Here is a 24,507-nt window from a genome sequence, read left to right on the forward strand (position 1 = left end):
ACTCCTGCATTGATTGGCAGCTCCTTTTTGACCTCTTGGCTTCTGTGCTTTCTGCATTGCTGACAGTGGGTCATGGCGGGGTGGTTGTTGCTGAACAATTGTGTTGAAATGTCCAGGAATGTAATTAAAGTGACAGTCTCTCAGATAAGTTTTCCAATCCTTTGATTTAGGTTTCATGTACAAAAGATGGGGATTTGCTTAAGCAGTAATTCTGATGCATGCAGTTTCCAAGCAGATAGGCAGCCGAGAAGGGAGGGAGGAATAATGCCCAGGCACCTTAATACCTTTCTGCATGTCTGCCATCTCATTCCAGACAGTGCTGGGAAGCTCAAAGCAAGGAAAAGAAGTGGATGGGTGAGATCCAGGAAATGACATTAATCATAAAGTATGGCGAGGAAACAGACCGGATTAGTTTTCCTCTTTACAGTGATGAGCTGTGTGTGGCAGAGAAGCCAGCCAACTAATTTGCTGGGCGCAGTGAAACAGGCAATGTACTGAGTTTTGTTCTCAAATGGTCAGAAAGGCAGGGGAGTGAATTTTTTAAAGCACTGATAGCTGGACAAATCCTATTTTCGTGCCTGACCTCCGGAGCCCAGCCTTCTATTCTTAAGCTTTGACCAATTCCCATCTGGTTTTCCGGAGTTAAGGAACACTGTGTCCAACTGGCTGGGATCCTCCCATTCCTTGCACAACCTACTGTCGTGCAGGAAGTTGGAGAAGGCTGCTGTGATTGCCCACAGATTAACCGTAAACTGCCAGAGATTGCACATAGGAGCACCATGGCTCCGTTTTATTTTCTGAAGGCTTGCTTTGCGAAGGGAATGTGAGGAGTTGACTCAAAGCCCTTGCTTCCATCATGCCCAGTGGTCTGCCCGCAAATCCTCTGTATGAGATCTGTTCTTTCTTCTGCATCTCAGTGTCTTGGATTGGCATCTCTTGGATGGCCAATGATAAGAATGGGCAAGTTTTGCTTGGAGGCTTCCAGCCTCGGATCCTTATTCAGAGGCTGCCAAAGGAACAGGCAGGATATGGTTGGAATAGAGCTGTGCTTGATACTGATTTCCTTAGAAAAACTTGGTGGATTGGTTTTTCTTATGCCCAGAATCTTGTTTACAATGACTAGTCTGCAGGATGCAGCTTGGCTCAGTTGCACCACCTTGTGCTCTCTAAGTAGCTCTTGTTGTGTGTCCGTTTGGGATTGAACTGCACTGCACTTGATCTAAGCTGACTTTCCTGTCAACCTGACACAGAAATTTATGCACTCCACCCATAGGCATTGGTTCCTAACCGCAGTGTTTGCCAAGATGATAAAATATGCATTGTAACATCAAAGGCAAGGATGGAAATGGTGGCATGTTGTGATAGACATTTTGTCAATTGCTCCCCCTTTTGCCCTGTGGACCCCAATGGCTCAAACTGCTGGTTTGCCAGAATAAATGAACAAACATCCTAATCCAGCATTGATGTTGCAAGAGAAAATTTTATAATATATTAATCTGGATTCTCTTCAAAATGTCCAACTTCAGAGCTTGAGAATTGAGCAGGACAGAAAGATGTCTGTGTGTGTGTGTGTGTGTGTAGGCAAGCATATACACACACAAACGCACATGCCTGCATGTGTAAGGCTGCAAAAAAATCTCCCTTCCACTGCAATTTATGTCTGTTGTCTTATTTATGTTTATGTTTCTAGCTGTCTGCGTAGATTCTCCTCTCCCCTGACTGTGTGAAAGGGAAGTGGAATTTGTAATGCCTGACATTCCATTCTGCAGCCTGTGTTCCAAATTTCAGCATCCTGTCTCTTGGGAATGTATGGTCAATTTCTCTATCCCATGCCTGTGACTAAGCCTCTATATAAATGACGCCAGCCTTCCTTGTTCGTTGCCTCCCATGTATGTTGGATTTCTTGCTCCCATTCTTCTTAGACCAGTCCATTTGGTGAGCGAGAGGTGAGAACAGCCTGAGCCAATGATAAAGGAAAGCCACTGCTACCGTGAAGCTCTTAGGACTGGTGTGCAATTTATGCCTCTTAGAGGAAGACCAGCATGGCTGCCACGGCCACATCGTTCTCCTCTGTCATCTTCTGTCACACTTTTTTGCCCTTATCATCATCTATCTCTCTGCCACAAAATATTGTCTACCGCTCTTATTTCTTTATTGTCTGTGCGATGTTCCTCCATAACTCTCTCCCTCAGCTCTGATTCCACTCCTGCCTATAGTATAGGCACTTCATTCCATTTCAGAACTCTTGATTTTATTTATTTATTTATTTATTTATTTATTTATTTATTTATTTATTTATTAGATTTAGAACTTGCCGTTCTGTTCAGACAACACTCAAGGCAGCTTATAGCAATTAAACATATAGACAATGAAGCATAAGGGTTAAAACGATGCAATTAAAATCCAAATCAGTTCAACTAACAGTTGGTGAAAGAGAGGGTTTTTTTGCCATTTTTCTAAAGACTGAGTCAGGGCCAGACATTCCCTATGGAATGCATTTTTTTTCCTGCATATGAGACAAATAAGCTTCAAAGGGGCAAGCAGTGTGGAAAAAGTAATAGTAGGTGGAAATTAAGAGGATTGTTATTGGGCAGATCAATACATAATTAAGTGAGCCTCAATAATGCTCCTTCCAGGCTTCCTGTGATCATGGCCATTTAGTCAGGGAAGGCTAAATCTGTCCAACTGGACAAGTACAGGTAGTCCTTGTTAGTGACTGCCTCACTTGGTGACCATTCACATGTTACGACAATGATGAAATGCAACCAATCCTCGCATTTACAACTTCTCAGGTCTGTAAAGCAAAGGAAAGCTGAAGTAAGCACAGTCATGGTTTCACTTAGTGACCAGTTCACTTAACAACTGAGTTGCTGGTTCCAATTGTGGTTGCTAAATGAGGACCACCTGTACCATAAATTCTGAGTGGCTCAATTTTTTAGAGGCAGAGGTAGAGAAGGCATTTCCCAGCACTGCTACCTGATACATGTTTGAATTGGAGATCCCCGAAATTAGATCTTCTTCATGTAAAGCATGAGATGATAGCTTCCCTTAATGCTGACCTATTCTACATGGATGCTGCCTCCCGTGCCTTTTTTTTTTTTTCCAGAGATGGGCATCCTTTGGCCCTGGAATCCCATATTGCTTTTAAAACTGTTGGGGGTGGGGGATAGGGAGCATCCTCAAACCCTCTTGTCTACACTGAATTTCAGTGGCACAATTGCTGAAAATTGGTGGTGCTGTTTCCTGCTATTCTAAGGCAGGAAGCATACAAAACTGAACTGTAAGGGCTGAACGAGGCTTAATACAGCTTAAAGTAAAAATGTTCCACCTGCAAAATTCCTAGGAAAAAAATAAAAATCTCTATATGATATTTCCCCACTAATTTTGTGCTCTCTCGCCCTCTACAGCTCTTGCCTTAACACCCAAATATTTAAATGTGGCCTCTGCCCATCAAAAATTGCCCACCTCTGCCTAATATAATCCATACCGTACCTTTCTTCTTCCTCTGCACCACCCATTTTATAAAAGCGTTGTTCCAGGTTTTGGCAATCCAAACTCTAACTCAAAAGATGCCTCTGGGTTATATTTTTTAATTCCCATAATGAGCTTGGATGGCGAAATGTCTATTCCTTTGATACCAAATTTCAGTTGACGTTGGTAGTTGCAGTGTAAACACAGCCCATTCACATGACAGGCCTGTTGTATAGCTGGGAAAAGCAATTCAGCTGATACACAATAGCAGGCACTCAGTACATAGCAGTACAACTGAGTTCAGTGAGTAAACATGTTGTTCTGGACTCAGAGCAAGGAGGAGGGGGGAATCGGTGCCCCAGCTCTGCGTGGAGTCCAATTACGAAAGAGCCATCGCCTGGCCAGCTCCTCGCTTTGGTTGACAAAAGGGGAGGCCGCCGGGACCAACCCGCCATCCGAACCAGGCATTCTTCTCCAACTTGGTGCAGATCTGGGGAATGCAGGTGAGGCGAATAACTTGGGCTGTGTGTCTTCTGTATGTGCATGTCCCTGTGTGTGCTGGTAGATGCTTCTTTTTGATCAGTGAAGCTAACACGCCTTTTTCAGCAAATGCAGATGGATCTCATTTAAATCCTTTTGGAAAGACTTTATGCTCTGAGTGCGTGGCTTCCCATTTGTTTTCTTCAGCCAATCTTCCCCAGTTCTGACATTCTCCAATGGCTGTGATGACTGGAATTTATGGAGCTGAAGTCACCTGGATTCTTACTAGGAATGATGAGAGCTGTCATCCCATATCTTCAGAAGTCACCCAGTTTGGGGTGATCATATTCAACGCCCTTTTACATGGATATGATTACTCTTTAGCCTTCCTTTGCGTGAATTATGATACCAAGGAGTTAAAGGATGGATTCCCTGGAATGGCTATGTTCTCAGTGCTCTCCCTGCTAAGGATCAACTGTTAAATCATGTTAGCAATTGTTTGAACCAGAAGTTGGATGAATGGCTAGGAGTGGTGCACTTACTCCTCTGTTTCCTCCTAAAGGGATTTTTTTGTGGACAGAAAGGATTAGAACACGGAGAGGAGAAAGAAAGGTTATCACTGTGGAGTGAGAGACTGCAGAATAATAGCCTTGTGTAGATGTCACCCATACGATTGTGATGATTTCATGTGAGTGTGATTTAAAAGAAGGTGGAACCACTTGTGGGCCTTTGTTTTGTGTGATGTCTGTCTGTCTGTCTGTCTGTCTGTCTGTCTGTCTGTCTGTCTATCAATCAATCAATCAATCAATCAATCAATCAATCAATCAATCAATCATTATAATACATTTGCCTGCTAGTTATGTAGCTAGTTGGGTTACACCCTTGTATAAGTTGTAAAGAATCCCATCCTCTGCTTTCATCTGGCAAGAAGACAAATATAACATCTGGATGGGGAAGGAGAACAAGGGGAGAAAGCATGGCCTAGTGAGTACCTTATTGGACTAGGACCAAGGTTAATCAGGTCTGAACTCCCATTCAACCCTACAGTTCACTGGATGGGCTTGGTCTGCTCATACACTCTCAGCTAAAGCTTCCTCACAGGACTGTGGTGAAGCTAAAATGGTTGGAGAGGGACCAGGTGTGGCACCATGAGGGCCTTGGAAAAAGGGAACCAAATGGTCAAACTGTTCATATGTTTTGTCGAAGGCTTTCACGGCCGGCATACGATGGCTGTTGTGGGTTCATATGTTTATTGGATGGGGATTCTCTTTTGAGTCCACCCTGTTTAACCATCTCTATTGAAATAGCTCTAAAGGGCAGGGAGCTTTGGGTCAATCCACAGAGATGGGGATGCTGTCAGTCCTAATATTCAGTCTGATCTCTCTCCCCTCCCCCCAAAGATCCACACTTGAGCTTCCCCTCAGCATATTGTCCATAGTAGGCTCTAGGCCAGATTCTCAAGATGCCTGCAATGTGATTTTTAAGCCCCTGCTCTGCCCATGTGAACTGCAACAGAAACCTGGTCAGAGTTTGCTGCTCTATGTCCCAAACAACCCAAAATGAAACCCAAATAAGTAAGGGAGGAAATTCTTTGGCAGACCACGAAGAGGGGAAAGAGCAAAAGGGCCCTTTGCTGGTGTTTTCAAGTGAGTAGCCAGATGGCTTGAGAAGATGTGAGAGCTTCTATAGCTTGAATTTTCCACAAATGAAAGGGGAATTGTACCTTGTCTGAACAAATGCATTTGCTCTGGAATAATGAAAAAGTAGGCTACAGGATGGCATATAGAGAGAGGGAAATGGGTTGTTTTGCCCTCTCTGTGTCTACTGCTTCTTTTCTGAAAACCATCTCTCCCTCCTCCCCATCCATTTTTCCCACCTTCCTTCTGATTTTGGAAGTTTTCATTTGAACTGTCTAAAGCTAGGAAGGCAACATGGTGTCCTCCAGGTGTTTGGGACTTCATCTCCCATAAGCCCAAGCCAGCCCAGTGAAATCAATGAGCTAGAGGAGTTTTCCAGCACATCTGAAGGACACTAAATGAACCAGATTTTAAAAATAGCCTCAGTGGGGAGGGTGGGAGGTATATGCCACATGGTCAGGGCTGATCGGCAGGTCTGATGCTGTGCCTTCTGGATTGTGATTCCATGACTTTGGGCTCGCCCTCTGAATTTCACTGTGGGCCAGTTGCTTTCTGTTCTGTGGTATGAAGTCTAGCATGTTATGCTACCTAGATGGAAAAGAGTAAAATGCACATATCTCTGGGGAAGCTGGCCCTCCGGTGCGCTTAGAAAATTCAAAGGCTGCTTCAGCCCCTCAGCCAGTCCAATCAATGGCTCTGCATCTAAGTTAGCAACTTTGTTTTCCCAGCAAAAGCACCAGTAACAAAGAGGACGATTCATAGCTATTTATAGTAAAGGCTGCTGCCATGCTGGGCCCGGGCTGAATGGTCCATTCACTAGGCCTTGTGTACACACAGTTTCAAACAGAGCATCCTTTGGTCTTGCTTTCCTTTCCTTGCAAGGAGAGAACTACATATCCCATGAAGCCTCTTGATTGCTAGGCTGTTCAGGACACTTTCTTAGTTCCGTCCTTTCAGCCCCCATGTCATCGGGGTTGGGTACCTGCCCTACTCCCACCCTCACCCCAAAAGGCTTGCTGAGTTGTGTTGTTCCCGCTGCTCTTTAGAATGTTTGCAGAAGGAGAAGCATCTTGTCATGACTCGGTGCTTCTCCTCTCTTGCTACTATAACCATGAACAAGCCAGCTAATAAATTGTTAGTTTGGGATGCTTCCTGCTGTCAGGAGGGGTATTCCTTCCACCAAGTTGCCTGTGGCTTCATGCAACATCAATTCTGGCACATGGAGGGCTCCTTTCTTATCTTCCTGTTCATCAGAAAGGATTTCCCCCTCTGTTTAGTAATGGATAGACTTCTCTATTATTTATTCAGTTTGCATCTTGCTTTTCCTCCAAACAAGCTCAAGGTAGGATATCAAATTCCTACTTCCCTCTAGTCTACTTTCACCAGGGCCCCGTGAAGTAAGGGAAGCTGAGAATGTGAGGCCTGCCATGTCACAACTGTCCCAACAGAGAGCAGACCCAGTTTGCTAATCCCCTCTTTAACTTCTCATTGCTGCAGTTGTAAATCTTGGGCTGGGGGGGGCATGACCAAGAAACCTGCCCAAAAACAAAACTTAGAAGGTACAAATGTAAATAGACATTCCTCCTGAAAAAGTGGTGAAAAGTTTAGAAATCTTCTTTCTAATGTTTCCTGAGCAACTTGGGTTTTTTTGTTTTTTTTTCCTGACATACCACCACTGGATCATAGGCATAGCTTGAGAATCTCCAAGGTCAGAGACAGGGTTTTCTCCCCATGCACTAGAGCTCTGGTTGGCTGAGTTTTGTGGGTGAATGGGAATTTTAATTTAGGTCTTTTTGGTCTATATCGTGCTGGCTTTTCCCACGAGCACTCTGTTTAACTCCAGAATCTGGCAATTCTTGGTCTACATTAGCCTTCTGCAACCTGATACTCTCCAGATGTTTGGGGATAGCGTTCCCCAATATGGATGCCCTCCAGATGTGCATGATTTAACACTGAGAATTCTTCACCTTGGCTGTGATGGCTGGGGAATTATGCAAGTTTAAATGCACAGATGGGGCAGGAGGGCAGCTGGTTGGGGAATGGAGTGTTAAGAAGACAACTTTCTGAATTGCTACCCAATATGGACAATGAACAGTTAGAAATTCTAGAATTTGTAGTCCCAGGTTGGGCAGGACATCCAGCTTGTGGATCTAAGTTGTGATTCTTTTTACCAGAGCTTTGACATTCAACAGTCAGAACCCAGGTGCTAAATGAAGGTTCAAGTATAGGACGTCCTGAGCACTTACTCAGCCAGAATTTATGATCACTACCAGAACCCCAGTTTAGAAGTTCTTGCACACCAAAATCCACTCCTGGTGGTTTCCCAAATATTCTTTCTTGGCAACAAAATTGAGGAGTGAAAGCCCTCACAGAGGTTTGCCTGTCTACTGTGAATCACCCAGAGATATCTAACAGGAGAGCATGTTGTACCCTCTGTTTACCCCTAGTATCAGATCAATCTCAGTTGGTAATCATCAATGAATTTTGTAGTCAAGAAGTCCATAATTTAATTGTGTATTGTATGAAGAAATGTGTGTGTGTGCCTTCAAATCAGTTTTTGACTCCTGGTGACTGCCTGGACAAGTCCCTGCAGTTTTCTTGGTAAGGTTTTTCAGAAGTGGGTTGTCCTCGCCTCCTTCCTAGGGCTGAGGGAGAAGGAATGACCCAAAGTCATCCAGCTGGCTTCATGCCTAAAGTGGGACCAGAACTCAGTCTCCCAGTTTCTAGGCTGGTGCCTCAACCACTATACCAAACTGGCTCTCTGAAGAAGTACTTAATTTTAATCTGTTCCAAATTCTTCGCTATTCACTTTCACCGAGGTTCAAGTACGAAGACAGAAGGAGAAATCAGTCCACACCCAAGTTTTCCATATCATATATAATTTTATTATACCCCTTGCTTATTTTTTGATTCTAAATAGACCCAAAAAGTTTAACCATTCCTTGTAGCATGTTTGCTGCATCACCAATCCTTTCGTGAAATTAGAGTTGGTCTTTAATTTTTTTTTTAAATACTCTTGTTTTTTCAAATAATGGAGAAGAGGCTAGCATGGAACAAATATACAGCAGAGTCCATCCTTCAGCAAAATCTATTACTGGAATAAAGTACGGCTGGCATGAGAATCAGATGCCTGTTACTTACAGGAATGTCCCTACATTCATCTGTGAAATGTTGAAGGGTATATCAGTGTTTCAAAGCCCTGTCTGTTGTTACTATGGTCACCATTTGGTTTGAGTAAGCCTAGAAGCTGGTAGGATTCTTTGTGAGAATACTGATCATGGCTTTGATCAGATCTCAGTCTCTGAAGCTGCATTTTCTAGGCCCTGTTGCACATTTTTACCCAGCTGATACTTCATAATGCACCCAGCCCACTTCTTCCCCTACATAAAATGGAAAGGGGAAGGGAGGGAAGTAACATGGAGCAACATTCCATATCTTTTTTTCCTTTTCTTTCTCTCTCTCTTTTTTGGGGGGGTTGGGGGTGTAGTTGGAATGCAGCTCTGTTTCCAGCAGGACTGCTGTTTTGTTTCTGGTTATCTAAGTAGCTTCAGAATTCAAGAAAAATTGGGGGGGGGGGGAGGAGCTGGAAGATGTCATTTGTAGCAGCTGCCAATTGCCGAAATAGGATTGTGATGGAAGGTGATTGTTGGAAAAAGCTATGTAAGTCCATCCTTGTTAAAGGAATGGAACTGTTTCATTTAAACGTAATTTCTGTTACTAGATTTGTGTAAATCTCAATCATGAACATCTCTAAGTAATTATTTTCAAGTTCCATGTGAAGGTTAAAATATTCTTTCTTTCTGATCAGTTTTTACAATTTTTTGCAACTTTGATTCAAATAAATGAACTTGAATCAAAGAACGTGTGAAAGGTATAACTGAACAAGTGCTATTGAATTGCAGAATGGGATATGGTACACAGAACTGACTATTCTGGGGAACCCTACTTCATCATTCATGTGTGTAGTCCTCTTAGGTGCAAAGATATGTATTTTAATCAATAAAGTATTTGTAACAATTGGCCACAATTACCTACAAATTTCAATTAAAATAACAAGTACACATGTATATGTGCAGTCATGCAATGTCAAATTCAGTCAACATGAACAAAGAAGCAAAATGAATTAATAGCAGTGAATTAGGCAAAAACAAATTGCAATAATTTTGTATAATTTATACCACAAAAATCAGAATTTCCTTGTAACATGGGGTGGGGAAGTGAATAGAAATAATATATTGCAGTTGTTGATCTTCTGACAAAAGTATGCAACTTTTCTTTGAGATTTGTTGCCAAGAACTGGAAAACAGTAACAACCAATGAAGCTCAACTTCTTTCAAAGGGATCTAAGATAGGGCCATGTAGCTTAACATTATTTTTTAGTAAAATGTAGGTAATATTACTAACACAAAAATAATCAAAAGTATAGAAGAATCAGCTTTGCTGAAAAGGAACAAACATGGCATTTGCTTTTTGAATGTCGACAAGTGTGTTGACAAGGATGAGTCAACAGACATTATAAACTTTCAAAAAGCCTTTGACAAAATCTCTCACCACTGGTTTCTGAGCACACTCAGCAGTCACGGAATAAAAGGGCAGGTGTTCTCATAGACTGGTAACTGGCTAAAGAACGGGAAGTAAAGGGTAGGAACAAATGGGCCATTTTCAGAATGAAGAGATGTCCCAAGAGACTGGAATTATGACCACTTTTTAAAATTTGCTATATAGGAGTAAATCATGAGGTAGACAAATTTACTGATGTCAGACTATAGAAAACTCAAAAGGGACAATTTCCAAGATCTTTGCAAACTGAGTGAACGGGCCTCAAAGTGGCACATACAGTTGAGTATAAGCAAGTACGAAGTGATCACATTAAAAATTCAGACTTTCCATATACAGTGATGGGATCTAACCTGGCAGTTATTGACCAAGAAAGGGAATTTGGAGTCATGGTGGCCAGCTCAATGAAAATGTAAATACAGGGTGTAGTTGCTACAAAAAGAAAAAAAGACAAGTTCCATGATTCAGATCATTAGGATACAGACTGAAATGGACCTACCAAAACAGTAATATTGTCGATGGTGAGACTGCAGTTGTACTGATGTATTGGGCACATCCACACTTCTCCTTAACAACCACTCAAAGTTTTCTCACTAACCTCACTAACCTCAAAGGACATGACCTCATGATATAGCCTTCCTATTATCCCCAGCCCACAGCTAAAGCCCTCTAGTTTCAGATTTATCTGGTCCTCCAATCTTAATGGTTCCTTCTCTCTTCTGTGGCAGCAACCATTGTGATAACAAGGCTCATTGCTCCATGGGCCTGTTGTTATGTTTTCATGTTCATTGCCTTAAAACCTTAAAAGGTTGCTCACTAGAAGTCCATCTGAGCAACAACTCTGGGCACTGTATTCTGTAATTATAGTACCACTAGAAAGAAAGTCCTGTTCCTAGGGTTACCAAATATCCAAACAGGTAAAGGTAGACATGGACGATTGGAAAGGAGGACAAATGGGGGGGAAAGGAGCATACACTAACTCAGTGTTTCTCAACCATGGCAGCTTGAAGATGTGTGGACTTCAACTCCCAGAATTCCCCAGCCAGCATGCCAGTTGCCAAGGTTGAGAAACACCGCACTAACTGTTCAACTTTCTTGGCATCTGCAACAAAAATTATAGCGAAAAACTGTCAAAAACGTATTTGGGCCTACATGTATATGAAATTACTTTTTCCAGCATCAGAAAGACTGGTTTTTCAATTTCAATATTTTTCCAACAAATCTTTATTTTCAAGAACAAATGCTATGATAATATAGCATCGACAATGACATGCTTTTCAATTTCACCACAGAAACATATGATGAGTCATGTGATCTATAGATTTCAAGGGGCTGGATTGAAGCCGATGGCTGGAATCAGGAGATAAATTAAATAACCTAAATCTAGGCTGTTGAGTCTGCCTACTGACGAGGGAAAGATAGAAGCAGACAATTTAAAAGGTCACAACAGACAAAAGTTTGAATAACTATTGTTATACAAACAGTCCCCTCCCCTCCCCTCCCCTCCCCCAAACCCCAAGGTACTCATTTTAAAACTATGCTTGCTGGACAGAAGACATGAGAACAAAAAGGAGGACACGTCCTCTTTTTGCCGGATGTCAGGTAACCCTACCTGTTCCAGACATCACATCAGCAAGACTCCCTAAAACTCTGCATAGAGTTGTCAATTGTTTTGTTCTTTAAATCAAAAATTCTGAAGTAACCACTTCTATGCAGAGGCATTGAACCTTAAGCTAAGGTTGAAACTGTTTTCAACCTTCCTTCCTTCACCTTCTCCTAAGTCTTAAATAGGGAGGAAAACAGCAGCTCTTGTTCCTTCTGTTTGTTTAGTTTGAGAAAATACATTAATCTGGTTTATATGTAGCTGCTTCCAACAGAACATTGACTGTTGACCTGGCACCCAGCATTTCAGGAAGATTTATCTCATGAACCCTTAGCACGCACATTCTTGAAATTTGTAGAGAGTGTATGCAAGGCTTGCATTTTATGGAGAAATGTTCACCACAGTTATTGTTATTTGGCATGTCACAATGTTCCCAGTCGTCTTCTGTTCCTTCCCAAATGAGTGGATTGCAAATGTTTTGCAAGACCTTGCACATTTATAGAACAAAACACCTCATCAAGGTATTCAACTAAGCATATTTTAGTCTGTATAAAACTGCCCTGATGGGTCAGTTTGAGATCCATCTAATTTAGAGCTGGAGCTTTTAATTTGGTTTTAATTGATTGCTTCATTTAAAAAAAAAGGTTCTGACACATTAGGCAATATGCATGGGTGTGGGTGTATATACATATGTGTGTGTTTTATATACACATTTCGATAATTGCAGAGTGTGAGCACCATCTTTAAAAGTTGTAACAGAGATTGTGTTCACATGTTGCATTAAACCACAATGGAGTTGGTTTGTTTTGGCTTAGTGTGATGTGTTAATCTACCACTGTGGTTGATGAGGCATGAAATGTAGCTGAATATGCTGCACCAATCCTGCCAATTGCAGCTTATTAAACAACCTTGGTTAAACAAAGTAGTGTAGCATAGTATTGTTTATCCAGCTAGTTGGGGTTATAATCCATGATTTATGGTTTAGCTGTATTTGATCAGATCACTATAGTTTGTACTGCAGTAAACCATAATTAAAACAAACTAAGGCTCTCACACATGGTAATGCTTCATCTGTGACATACATGTACTGCTGAAAGGTAAAATATATCCTTTTGGTTTTAGAACTACTACTTTAGTCATAGGCAGTTATAATTGTTGAGAAGAAATACAGTTATAATGGCTAAGATATAATTGAGCTGTATCTCTGTAACTTGTTCTAACAGAGGTTGAGCAACAAATACTTTTAGGAAGAGGTTTAAGTAGGATGGAGAGGTGAATTCCCTGTTGCTTCTGGCTCTTGGAGACACACTGTCTCTTAACAGGGGCTTTTATTTTACAATAGAGTTGATAACCCTGTCCTCTATTAATTTGTCTAATCCTTTAAAAACAAAAAAAGACATCTGAGCTGGTTCATATTGCTGCATCTTGTGAAGACCACTACAAGTTAATTCCATGTTGTGCAAAGAAATCCAGAATTTATTTTCATTTACTTTCATAGGATGATGTTGGTATGTACATTATGGGTAACAGAGTAAAACATTGAGAAATTACAAATAATGTAGAGATAATAAAAGAGAATATTTTTATACTCTCTTCCTTTAGTTTTCTCTTTTCCAAATTAAAATGTTCCAACCTTATCAACCTGTCCTCATAAAACAGGTAGATGCTGTCTCCCATTGATTATAGTGCACCACAATCCATATCTACTCAGAGTAAGTAAGGGGGCCCTAACAGTGTGGATAGAACTGAAACTTCACCTGCTCTTTTCTGGATGGGGTAAATATCCAGATTGTTGGAGATGGGCATGAATTAGGCATGGATTTAAACCATGATAATATAAGGCTTTGGGCCCTTTTCCAATACTGAGTATAAGATGCATGTTTATGTTCAGAAGGGTCCTTGTTTACAGAACACAAAAAAGTCCTTTTCAACGGATCTTTTATAAAGTGTGTCAGAAATTTGATGTGCAGTTCTGATGTGGAATTCTGGAAATTGTCATCTCAACATACTAGAGAACACCGTGTTGGCGAAAGCTTCATGATGACATCACGCACGTGTGTCTACAAGAAGCTGCCTCCATTGATCCATGTAAGAAACCATCCACATTTCTGCTCTTATTTGTCATTTCAGCCTGGGAAGGTGTCGGAGCCTCACAGCTTCAAAGAGAAGGTTTTTAAGAAGAAGAAAAAGGCATGTATCGTGTGCAAGGAATCCATAGAAGCCCAAGGACTTGTCTGCAGAGGTAGGAGTTTTTTGAGTTGTTGGCTCATCTGTATTCCTTATATTGTGTGAAAACGCAGAAAGGGCTTTGTGAAGACAGAGCTTTTGTCCAGTCTTCTCTACAGTCCTCTGCCCTCATTTTACTGGTGCCCACCAGAATTGCCATTTCATTAATCTGGGTGTTCCTTATGCACTGAAATCGAAGGGAGGACATTAGCCCCCCCCCCCAAAATGTAGCCTCACCTAGCATGCTTTATTGTCCTGCAGAAAAAAATATACTTGGGATTAAAACATCAGAAAGTGTCCACCCTTACAGTTGCTCAAGTCAAGATCTGGAGCATTTCTTTCCTTTTTCTCTTGCAGTGTGCAAAATGGCAAGCCATAAAAAATGCGAAGCCAAGGTAAGTGCTGGGAAACATTTGGTTGGGTGCCCAAAACGTTACAGGGCAGGGGGAAGTTTTTTGTACCATATTTTGTATCATATCCTGTTTAATTCATCCTACTTTCTGAGTACGTACATGTGCATTTCTTCTGGCTGTTTTAATTCCTCATCACAAAAATTCACTCAAGGGCGCAAAGGAACAGTGGAACTCCCCCGGGTGACATTCCGTTCCTTGTGTGGGTCTGTTGGTCCTTGGCTGGGATTGCGTGCCACCCTTCTCAGCCGGACGTCACAACCTAGACTGTTATTCCCCAGTGCAGAATGTTGTGTGTCTCCAAAAACATTTTAACTACTTCTGGGGGTGCACTTTGAAGGAGGAAAGCATTATACTTATTGATCTGCTTTTGAGACTGCAGGATGTTAGAATAAGAGGACAGAACCCTGTTCTGAGGCAGCTAAATTCAGCAATGGGAAAACGGCAACAGAAGTGAGAGGAAAGTGGAAACAAAGAAAAAGAGAGGAGAATGGAAGCTGGAAGAAACAAGGAAGCCATCTGGATTCTAGATGCCTTGAACTACATCTTCCATAAGTCCTAGCCAGTGTGAACAGGAATTCTAGGAGATATACTGCCAAATACCTGGAAGACACGAGGTTGACTATCTCTGTAATATGTGGCTATTTCAGTTGCTTGTATTTATCCTTGGCTGCAAAATGTGGTGAGAACTGGCATTTTGTGGTTGATTTTTTTTTCTTTTTGCCAAATAGCCACATAAAAAAGATGAGCGCGTTCTGATTTTTCTATGCTCAGGGTGTCTTAGAGTTTCCTGTCCCGCATTTCAGCTTGCTAGGATTTTTATGGAAGTATCTCAACAATGTTAATATTGCTATGGATGAATCATTTGGTAACTCTCAGCATTCCATTCCATTCAGAAAAAAAGCTGTCCCCACACAGAGTTTGACTTCTTGAGAGAGGGCTAAGATAACAGGGGACTTAGGCTGACACCACAAAGGAGTTTTTGTTTATAAGTTCTGAATAAGTTGCATGAATTCCCTGATTTAAATTGCAAGAATTTCCTGAATGCAGATTGCAAAAATGAAGCAGAGGACGACCCAAATGTGAAACTCATTTGCTGCTGTGCTGTTACTGAGTAGTAATATTGTTGGTTGCACATGTGGTGATGCTATTGCGACACCAGGGGCATTTCCCTGGGCTTCTGGAAAACTCTCTTCATGTTGGCTGGGGAATTCTGGGAATTACGGTTCCACGAACCTGGAGAAGACCATTCTGGAGCACATTACAGTACAGGGGAGGAAGGTTGGCCTATGCACTTCTCCCTACATTTTAATGCAGCCTGGAAGACAGAATTCGGTGGCTGCATCATCTGCAACATTCTAGTGGGGGTCACACTACTTGCTCTATAATAGCTATTTTACCAGGGCTGTCTTAGAAGGTCCTATGTTTCCAAACTGAGTTCAGAAGAAGGCTAGAGTAACATATACATATGCTCATTACTGGATTTCTCACCCAGGAGCTGCCCTATCCAATAAGTTATACAAGTCACTGTTTGGGGCAACAGAATACCAAGAATCGTACATTCCTGGTTTTCGCCTCCTTCTGGAGTCCAGTCCTTTTAGGCAGTATAATTGCATTTTGTGGGATGGACTGCATCTATCCCACCCTTATTTCCCTAATTATAGCCCCTTCACTATCATTCTACTTACTAGATTTTGTCAAACTGCTCAGTGTTTGAATCTTGCAACTAGAGCATACTCCAAGCAGATGGAGCAAATGTCTCTCTTTTTCATTGTAGTCTCTTCATGGAGAGTTGGCAATTTTGAAAGGGGAAAAGTAATTTCCCCATCTAATGCATAAAGCAAAATGTGGGTACGGAAGAGGGGAATAAAAGAAAAAAATAGCTTAAATGAGTGCTTTTCCATGTGAGTTTCAGTTGAACTGCCAGAGTACTCAAGGTGGGAATAAAACTCTAATGGCTAATTCACACATGGAAGTGGCCCCAGCTGGTATACAGTAGCCATTGAGAAAGGAGAACATATATGCCCAGTTTTCATGCTTTACCACAAAGCTGAGATTGAAGAAGCTTATTCAAGGGCTAAAATAGATTTTGGATATGCCCAGGTAATCAATTTCAAAAAAGAGGTGACTGCAGTTGAATCCTGGCTTAATTATTTCTTCCATGGAGGCTGGCAGACAAGGAGATTCTTAACCAATTTCCCCCTCAGTTGCTATCATAGCTTTCCCTCTAGGTAACATCAGATCATTCCCTGGCACTAGGGTTTCATAGATGGGTGTGTGGGTGTGTAATACACACATACATAAAAATACATTGTACAACCCTTCCCCCCTTATCTCTATCTGTAGAACTTGTGTTCTCCTAATGAGCTGCAACCTCTGTCCAGCTTTGGATTATCCCCAGAAACTGGAGAGGAGAAGCTGCTGGGGAGAGATGTGGGGGTCTCTAGTTTCTCCTTACTTTCAGGCTGGGATTTTTTTTCCTTCCCCGGCAGATAATTTGCTGTCAGGCAAGCTGACATGGCAGGAGGGGATGGGGGGAGTTGCTGAAGAAAGACAGCAATCTTAGGAAAGGTTCTGGCTCCAATCTCAGCTGAATTCCAGGAGAGAAGCACTATGTGGCCAAGGGCTGTTCACAGAAGGGCCATGTTCACTCAGGGGGTGGCAGCAGCAGGGACAGCTGTAGCTAATGGGAAAAAGGCATGATTCAAGAGGTAAAGGTCAGATGTATGACCTCAGGGGGACCTCCAGAGTTGCCTGGCTGCTGGCGAATGTAGCTGGAGCCTTTTGGATTACAAACAGACCTTTAGTTATGGGTGGGGGTAAGGAAGGAAGAAATTCAGGCATTTTAGCTCTCAATTCAATAATGAACACTAGAATATGTGAAGTTCTATGTTTTCAGCTAAGGATTCCCTCACAACTTTCCCCAATATGAACACAAATACTTGTGCTAATTTACATGTGCATAGTTTCATTCCCGAGACAGACGTATTTCCAAATTGTATTATTAGGAGCTGCAACACTTTAAGGATTGGTTTTCCAAATACTGTAAGGTCTCATTCCATTTCCTGATAGCCTTTAATTTCTTCTTTTTTCATTCCTATATTCAGAGACTGGAGTTTTAACCTAAGTGCCTTCTCCAATTAAGTATTCATTCTCAACTTTTGAATTGTATGAATGCTTTTCCTGGAAAAGAATTGATCACAAAGTAATTTTCTTCTTGATCAAGCCAACTTTTCCAAACTTAAGGCAAGAGTTTATGGTACCAATCTAAATGATTGGTGGATGGTATTTTCAAATATTTCTGGCCCAGTGTAGCTCTCTCTCTATGCATTTTCTAAGACAGAAGATCTTTCACACTTTATTTCCCCCCGCGTATTGCTTTTCTTTTTTAAAATGTAATGCTGCCTTTCCCCTTCATGGATCAGAAAACAGTTCACAGAGCTGATTATCCCACCTTGGGTTTAACCAGTTTGGTTTCACCAAGACTCCTGTATTGTGTACTTTCTAACCATCCTCTGAAGAAACCAATCCTCAACATACATTTAGTGTGGTTTCCTGTCTTGTTTCTTGTTTAATTTCAGCAATGCTATAGCAGCCATCTTCAGGCTTGCTGGGAGATTCTGAGAATTATAGTTCCCACACATCTAGAGGCCACCAGGATGGAAAAGCTGAGCTACAGTATCTGGTGTTCTTACTCAGATGGTTCACTGGGACTCTTTCCTCTTTAACATTGATAGCTGTCTCTATTTTCAGGTTGGATGGCTGCCACTCATATACTCTCAAACAGGTCACTTCCACACCTTACTGTTCAATCAGACTCAAGCACACTGATGCATTTTTCAAAGATGTTATGGGGATCCAGATTAGGATTCTTTCCAGGGTAAATGGAAACAGGAAGGACACCAAGTGAGGTCACACCTGCCTCTTCTGTGGGACCAGGTTCTGACATCCAGAAATGTAATCCGGGAAGGCTGTTGAGAATGATTCCCTGGATGCATATGCACACACCTGTTCAGTTCAAATGTGTCACCTCACGTGACTTCATTCAGGGATGATCCCTGGAGCTGGACCAGGCAGGCCTATGAGATCTGGATCTCTGGCCCTTTAAATCAGCATGGGGCTGTTCTTCTAAATTGTGTAATTATGGAGCAGAGTTTGCCTTGGAGCCAGGCCAAGGACTGCAGCTGGAGGAGAAGCCACTTGACTTCAGTCTGCTGTTGTTTGGGGACCTTTTCCTTTTTCTTTCTTAAACCAAAAAATCAGTGGCTGTTTCTGTAAACGCTGCTCTGCTCTCTGGAAGGAAGATATTGGCACTTAGGAGGGAAGGAGGCTGAGGAACAGGGAAAAGCAACAGAGGCATTGAGAGATCAGACTGTGTGCAGCTCTGGTCCCTGTCCGTGGGACAACTAGTCCTGCTGGTTCCCTGAGCCCTGCTGGTGCCTCTTCTGGGAAGCTCTATGTTGGAATGAGAAGAAGTCAAAAGGTCTGGGTAACTACTTGGATCGTGGGCAGAGAGAAGACCTGCATCTGAACTGAAATAAGACTTGGCACTTGGAGCAGGTGCGTAGCGTGCATAGAATTTTTTTTAACAGAAATGTGCTTTCTTCCCTCTCCACAAGGGGGCAGAATTCCTCCCCTAGAAGTAATGCTAGTTATGGAAGCTGGGTCAGTGGGACAGTTAAGTATGGGTAGATGAACTAACAAATAAGGAAACTGCTTTTGCTTACTCTTTATTATTTTCTTAACTTACATTTTCTCCAACAAAAAGATAAGCCTATCAACAATTATTAACTAGGATTGCTATACAGATCATCCATATGCCCAGCTGGTCTATTTCATTTCATTTTATATGTTTAGGCACCCATTTACTTGGGTATTTATTACCTTTATGTCTTGCCTTTCTTCTAAAGCACTCTTGGAGATGTACTGAATGTGTCCCTCTTCCATTTTATCTCCATAATAGACTTATGAAAGTTAGGCTGAAAATGTGATGGACTCAAGGTCAATGTTTTGGTTCAGCAGGAAATTAAATCTGCCTCTTCCTATGCCATTTATTTATTTATTCATGCATTCATTCCCCGCCCATCTCCCCCTAATGGGGGACTCTGGGTGGCTTATAACTCATTAAAACAATAAATAGAAATACAATTACATAAAACCTAAAAGCTATATAAAACAATTACTAAAAAAGAAAGAGTCCAGGAGGCCAATGGTTCAGAGCAGCAAATGCCAGGGCTCTAAGGGGCTAGCCAACCCCACACCTGATGTCTTCCCTCCCCACCCCAGGCCAGATGGCAGAGCCAGGTCTTCAAGTCCCTCTGGAAGCCCAGGCGTGAGGGAGCCAATCTCACCTCCAGGGGCAAGATATTCCAAACAGTGGGGGCTACAGCAGAGAAGGCCTGCCTTCTGGACCCTGCTAGTCGGAGCTCTTTTACCAAGGGGGTCTGGAGCACGCCCTCTCTGTGGGCATGGTCCGGACCCCCTTACAGCACCTTCTAGCATCATCCAGTCATCCCTGGGACAATACAAAAGCCTGTCCTCAGCACAATGATGGTTGGGTGACTCTAGACAATGGTAGAAGTCACTAGTGGAGATCCTCAGCTATGCTGACCCTCTCTGAATGCCAGATAAATAAGTAGAGAATTTCGCTGCTTTAATGCCTGGTATGTAGCCTTCTCAGAGGTGCCTGATGACTCTTAGAAACAATGCTGGAATAGATGGTTTCATACCACAAGATAGTTTTAATTTGTCTTTCTAAAATATAGGGTAGTTTACAACTATAGCATACTTGGACCTGTAGCATTGCTTATATAGCTTGAGCTTAAAATGTCTGAAGGACTGCTTGTTCTTATGTGAACCTTAATGTTCAATGAGGTCTTAATCAGAGGCCATCCTCCAAGTGCTTCCAACTTCAACATTTAAATAGCTGTGATTGCAGGCAGGGCCTTTATGGTAATGTTGTAGTTGTATAATGCATCTCTGGGATGTGGTAACTCTTTTTATTACTTGTTAGACATCAAGCAAAGGAAGTAATTTCATTCCTTGGAGCATTCAGTGGATAACATTTTTTTCATGTTTGTTTCTGTTTGTTCCCCTTTATTCTAATCAACACCAGAGCTGCTCTATACATGCTGAGCTTGAGGGCAGCACCTAGCTGACCTTGGGTGATATTGAAAAGCTCGAGAAGGCCAGTGCTCAGATGGAATGCTTGGATGTGAAGAAATCCTAGGTCTGTAAACTTGACAGGGAAGTTTAAAAAGTCCCAGAAGAGAATTCCGAACCACTTCCATATTGTTGCCAAGAAAACATGGATGTGTTCAGGGAATCACCAAGAGTAAAGTTCAACTTGAAGGACACTTTACCAGATAGATAGAGAGATGATAAATATTTATTCTCTCTCTCTCTCTCTCTCATTGGCAGCCTTGGAATTCTTTTACAGAAGGTGGGATGTCCTAACAAGACAGCTAGAGCGAGTTACTTATTTTATTTTAATTGGATCTTCAACACAACTACGACAAAAGCTAAGAAAAAGATTTTTGTCTGTCCTGTTTAGATTAGAGACTCTCTCAGGGCATGCATGGTCTTCAATCTACTTAAGCTTTGCCTAGGATGGATGGCTTAACTTTTGTATGACTCATCCAGGGCAATTTATTTTGCAATGTCCTCTTTGCAGTCCCTCTACATCTCTGCCTTTCCTTGGACTTCAGCTGGCTTGAGGCTGTTCAGAGAAGGCACTGGAGATTGTTATGCAATATACATACAAACCCTTTGAATGGTTCAGGCAGTCTTTCCTCTCAGCGTCTGATGAATTGCTATAGGTGGAGGTGTGGAGCTGGAGAGCCTCATGCATTGCCTCCGAGTTGCATTGCCTTGTGATGTTGTCACTTTTTGCCTTCCCCTGTAGGCATCTGGACTGGCTTCATTTCCACAAGTCATCTGGAACTGCTTTGCTCTGCAAGTATTTCAACATTGCTCTATCTAGCCAAGCTAGCATCTGTCTCTCTAACTAACAGCCAACCAAAGCTTCTCACTGGGGTGGAATGCTTCCTGGGTGAAAAACTCCTTGATAGTGGAAAACCAGCACTTCAGGAAGATAGGAGCTAAGCCGGCTTACTTGAGGTTCTATTTAATTCTGTATGAGACAGTTTTAGAACAAACCTTCTCTCGAGGTGGCTTTTAAAAGCTGTTTTAGATCATTAAAACCAGCTGGAAACTACAGTTTAGTTTAAGAAAAGTAGAAACAGCAGTAGTTTATAACACAATCCAGCATTTTTAGGAACTTCTAGAAAATAGCGCAACCTTCTTTTGAGGAAAGAGTTTCAAGCTATCACTGACAAAGTCTGTCTTTGGTATGTGCCAGTCAGATGGGTCTGGTCAACAACTCTGCATGCAGGGTCCCAGAAATCCATTTAAAGCTCCTGGAAAGGCTTGGATTAACATAAAGAGGGATGAGCAACCTCAGCTTAATTTCAAAATTACCTTTGCAAGTAATTAATCCATACCTTTGGGAAGGAAGGAAGGAGGGAGGAAGATGAGATGAGATGATGTTAGGGAGAAATGAATGGGTGAACCTACATGCCCACTTTTGAGACATAGGACTTATTCTAGATTACTCCCAAGACCTGCAGCTCTTGAGATTGGATGGATGGATTCAAACCCCTTGGGGTAGACAGTCTTTCAAATAACCTGGTCCTTCCCAAATAATTTACAGCTATTTAGTTCAATATCCAACGTTTAAACTGAGTTCTTTAAACTGTTTTAATATAGGATTCAAATCCAGTATTTTCGTAATTGGCAGCCTGAAATGGTACAGCTCACTTATTCCTTCTTTACTGTTTTGCTTATAAAGATACTCGGAGGGGGTGACCCAAATCCTGAGATCAAGATAGGTCCCTTTTGAGAACAGACACATTGGTCACCTTGAACCTGCTCTCTGCGCTTCATTGCCTCCATCTGTAGCATGTGGAAGAGAGGGAGAATAGCAATTCCCTCTCTCTTCCTCTCCACACTCAAAAGTTTGTCCCTTTGCTTAGCAGTTGTAACAGGAGGGTAAAGTGAGTGATGCCTTTCTCTTGTTAAGCAGGCCAGCTGAGGTTGCGGGCTTGGCTCTTGAGCTATGCCGACACTTTAGCCTCTCCTGTAGTTTCCCACATCCTGACGACCTCCCCCCTTGTCCCATGGGCTGGTCCAGATGTTTTCCCAGGCTGTGGTTTGCTTGAGAGATGGGGGGGGGGAGAGAAAGGGAGGAGGAGGCGGAGGGATAGCATAAAACTTCCTCCAGAGCATCAATCCTGCAAGATCTGCTCAGCATCTCCCAAATTTCCCACAGCTCAATTGGAAAACATTGAGCTGGATGGGGGGGGGGGAATTATATTTGGGTAAGGATTTCATGTTCTTTGTGGGGTAGAGGTGAACCCATATCAAGCACAGCCAGGATGGGAATCAGAACAAAAGTTCTTTGTGTTTTTTATGGGAATTTGGGGAGCTGTAATCCAACATACATAGCAAGCTGTACATTGGGGAAGGGTAATCAGCATACTTGCCAAAGTAGGAAAAAATCTTTTCCTCCTGCTGCTGAAAATCCAGCTGATGATTTTTATTGTCATTGCTACGTTTCTGTTTTTCTGTCCACAAAGGGCTTGATGTAGACATGCACAGCTGTTTTTGTGTATGTACTTCTTTTCATGGATGTATGGTGGGTTTTGTTCTGGTGTAACTGCAGAAGCAGCCATCCTTTCCGTAAGCAAGTGTTTCACCTGTACGAATAATTTCTGGAATTAGTATTGGCAGCTTTAACTCAGTGGTGTTTAAATCATAATTGTTTGAAATGTGATACTACACTGTGAGTGAGAGCTGGGTTGGATGGTCAACCTCCAATCAGTTAGAATCCACAACGTTTCACTCAAAGTATAGGATTTGAAATACATGATTGATGCCAGTGTTTAACTTGTATGTTTTTCCTTTAACTTCATTAACATCCTGTTTAGAGCTTATTTAGTAGAGATTAGTCTAAACCAGCTTGGGTGATCCAGAATTGGGAGGACTGCAATTCTCAAGTCTAGACACATTTGGAAGGCACCAAGTTGGAGAAAGATGTTCTAGGGGGAGAGCGAGAAAGGGTGGAAAAGTTCCTTGTGTTTGAAGAATCCATTATTCAGACAATAATTGGCTTAAAAGGCCCAGATTATTTGACAATACTCCCTTGTTGTGGGACCAAAGAATCTAGCTGATTCAACTGTTCCTCTAGGACTTCAGAAGAGAAGACAGCCTCCCCACTGCTGGAGGGGTTTTTGTTTTTTTCCTTTTTAATTAAAGCATGAAAAAATAAAACACTTGGTGCCACAGCCCAGCCAGAATCCTTTTTTGATAGAGGCTGCTAGCTTAATTGTACCCTTGCTCAAATACAGTGTAATTTCAAAATGCATTGATGGTTGGTTTGGGCAAGAGTCTGTGACTGCCAATTTGCACTCCAGCCTCACCTCTGGATTCGCACCTCTGGATTCGCACTGGATTTGCACTTCATTCCACCTGTGGATTCTAAGTTACCCAACACTTCTAGAGATTGCTGTTGAATTTCTTCACCAAATTCCATTATTTGATTTGACTATGCAGTTTTCCAGATATGAAAAAGAAGCCATTGAGATAGTGCATTAAAAACACACACAACTAAATTAGCAGCAGTGTTTTACAGAAGTATGTAAGAAACTTTGTCACATGTACTTGCAAATCTCTAAAATGCAATCAAGAATTGCTGTCTGTTTTTAGTGCAAAACGCTCTCCTTTGCTTAAAGTCTGCTTCAAGGGGAATTCAGTTCCTGGGGACCTCATGGGCACACCCATGTAATTTTCTGGGCCACAGTATTGAAGTAGCTTGCCACTGCCTTCTTCCAGTATTTTTTGTTTTTTGTTTTTACTTTCCACTGTAGCTTACAGCCCTGGGATTCCCTCGTGGTCTCCCATCCAACTAATAACCAAGCCTGGATCTGTGTGAAAAGGAAGACTGCATGTGTGTGTGTTTGTACACACACAGCATACGTTTGAAGAATTGGTGTATATGAGGGAGCGTGGGCATATGTGAGGAAAGTGAGGTTCACAAGGAACAGTGCGTTTGACGCATATGGGA

At 42.1% G+C, this 24,507-nt stretch overlaps 1 protein-coding gene across 5 annotated transcripts in view; it reads left to right on the plus strand.

The window, feature by feature from the left end:
* TNS2 (tensin 2) overlaps positions 1-24,507 on the plus strand; it is a 135,728-nt gene that overhangs the window by 44,551 nt on the left and 66,670 nt on the right. For 3 of the 5 annotated variants that reach the window (XM_088137937.1, XM_088137939.1, XM_088137938.1), the window contains exons 2-3: positions 13,879-13,990; positions 14,332-14,369. In XM_088137937.1, coding sequence (XP_087994063.1) covers positions 13,879-13,990; positions 14,332-14,369 — 150 coding nt within the window. Of the gene's footprint in view, positions 1-3,927; positions 3,975-13,878; positions 13,991-14,331; positions 14,370-18,615; positions 18,945-24,507 lie in introns of those variants that run through there. The other 2 variants (XM_088137940.1, XM_088137941.1) reach the window with 2 other exon arrangements.

The sequence above is a fragment of the Python bivittatus genome, unplaced genomic scaffold, assembly GCF_059951505.1.
Source record: "Python bivittatus isolate LINGU-HERP-01145 unplaced genomic scaffold, Pbiv_v1 ctg000220_np1212, whole genome shotgun sequence".
NCBI classification, from domain to species: domain Eukaryota; kingdom Metazoa; phylum Chordata; class Lepidosauria; order Squamata; family Pythonidae; genus Python; species Python bivittatus.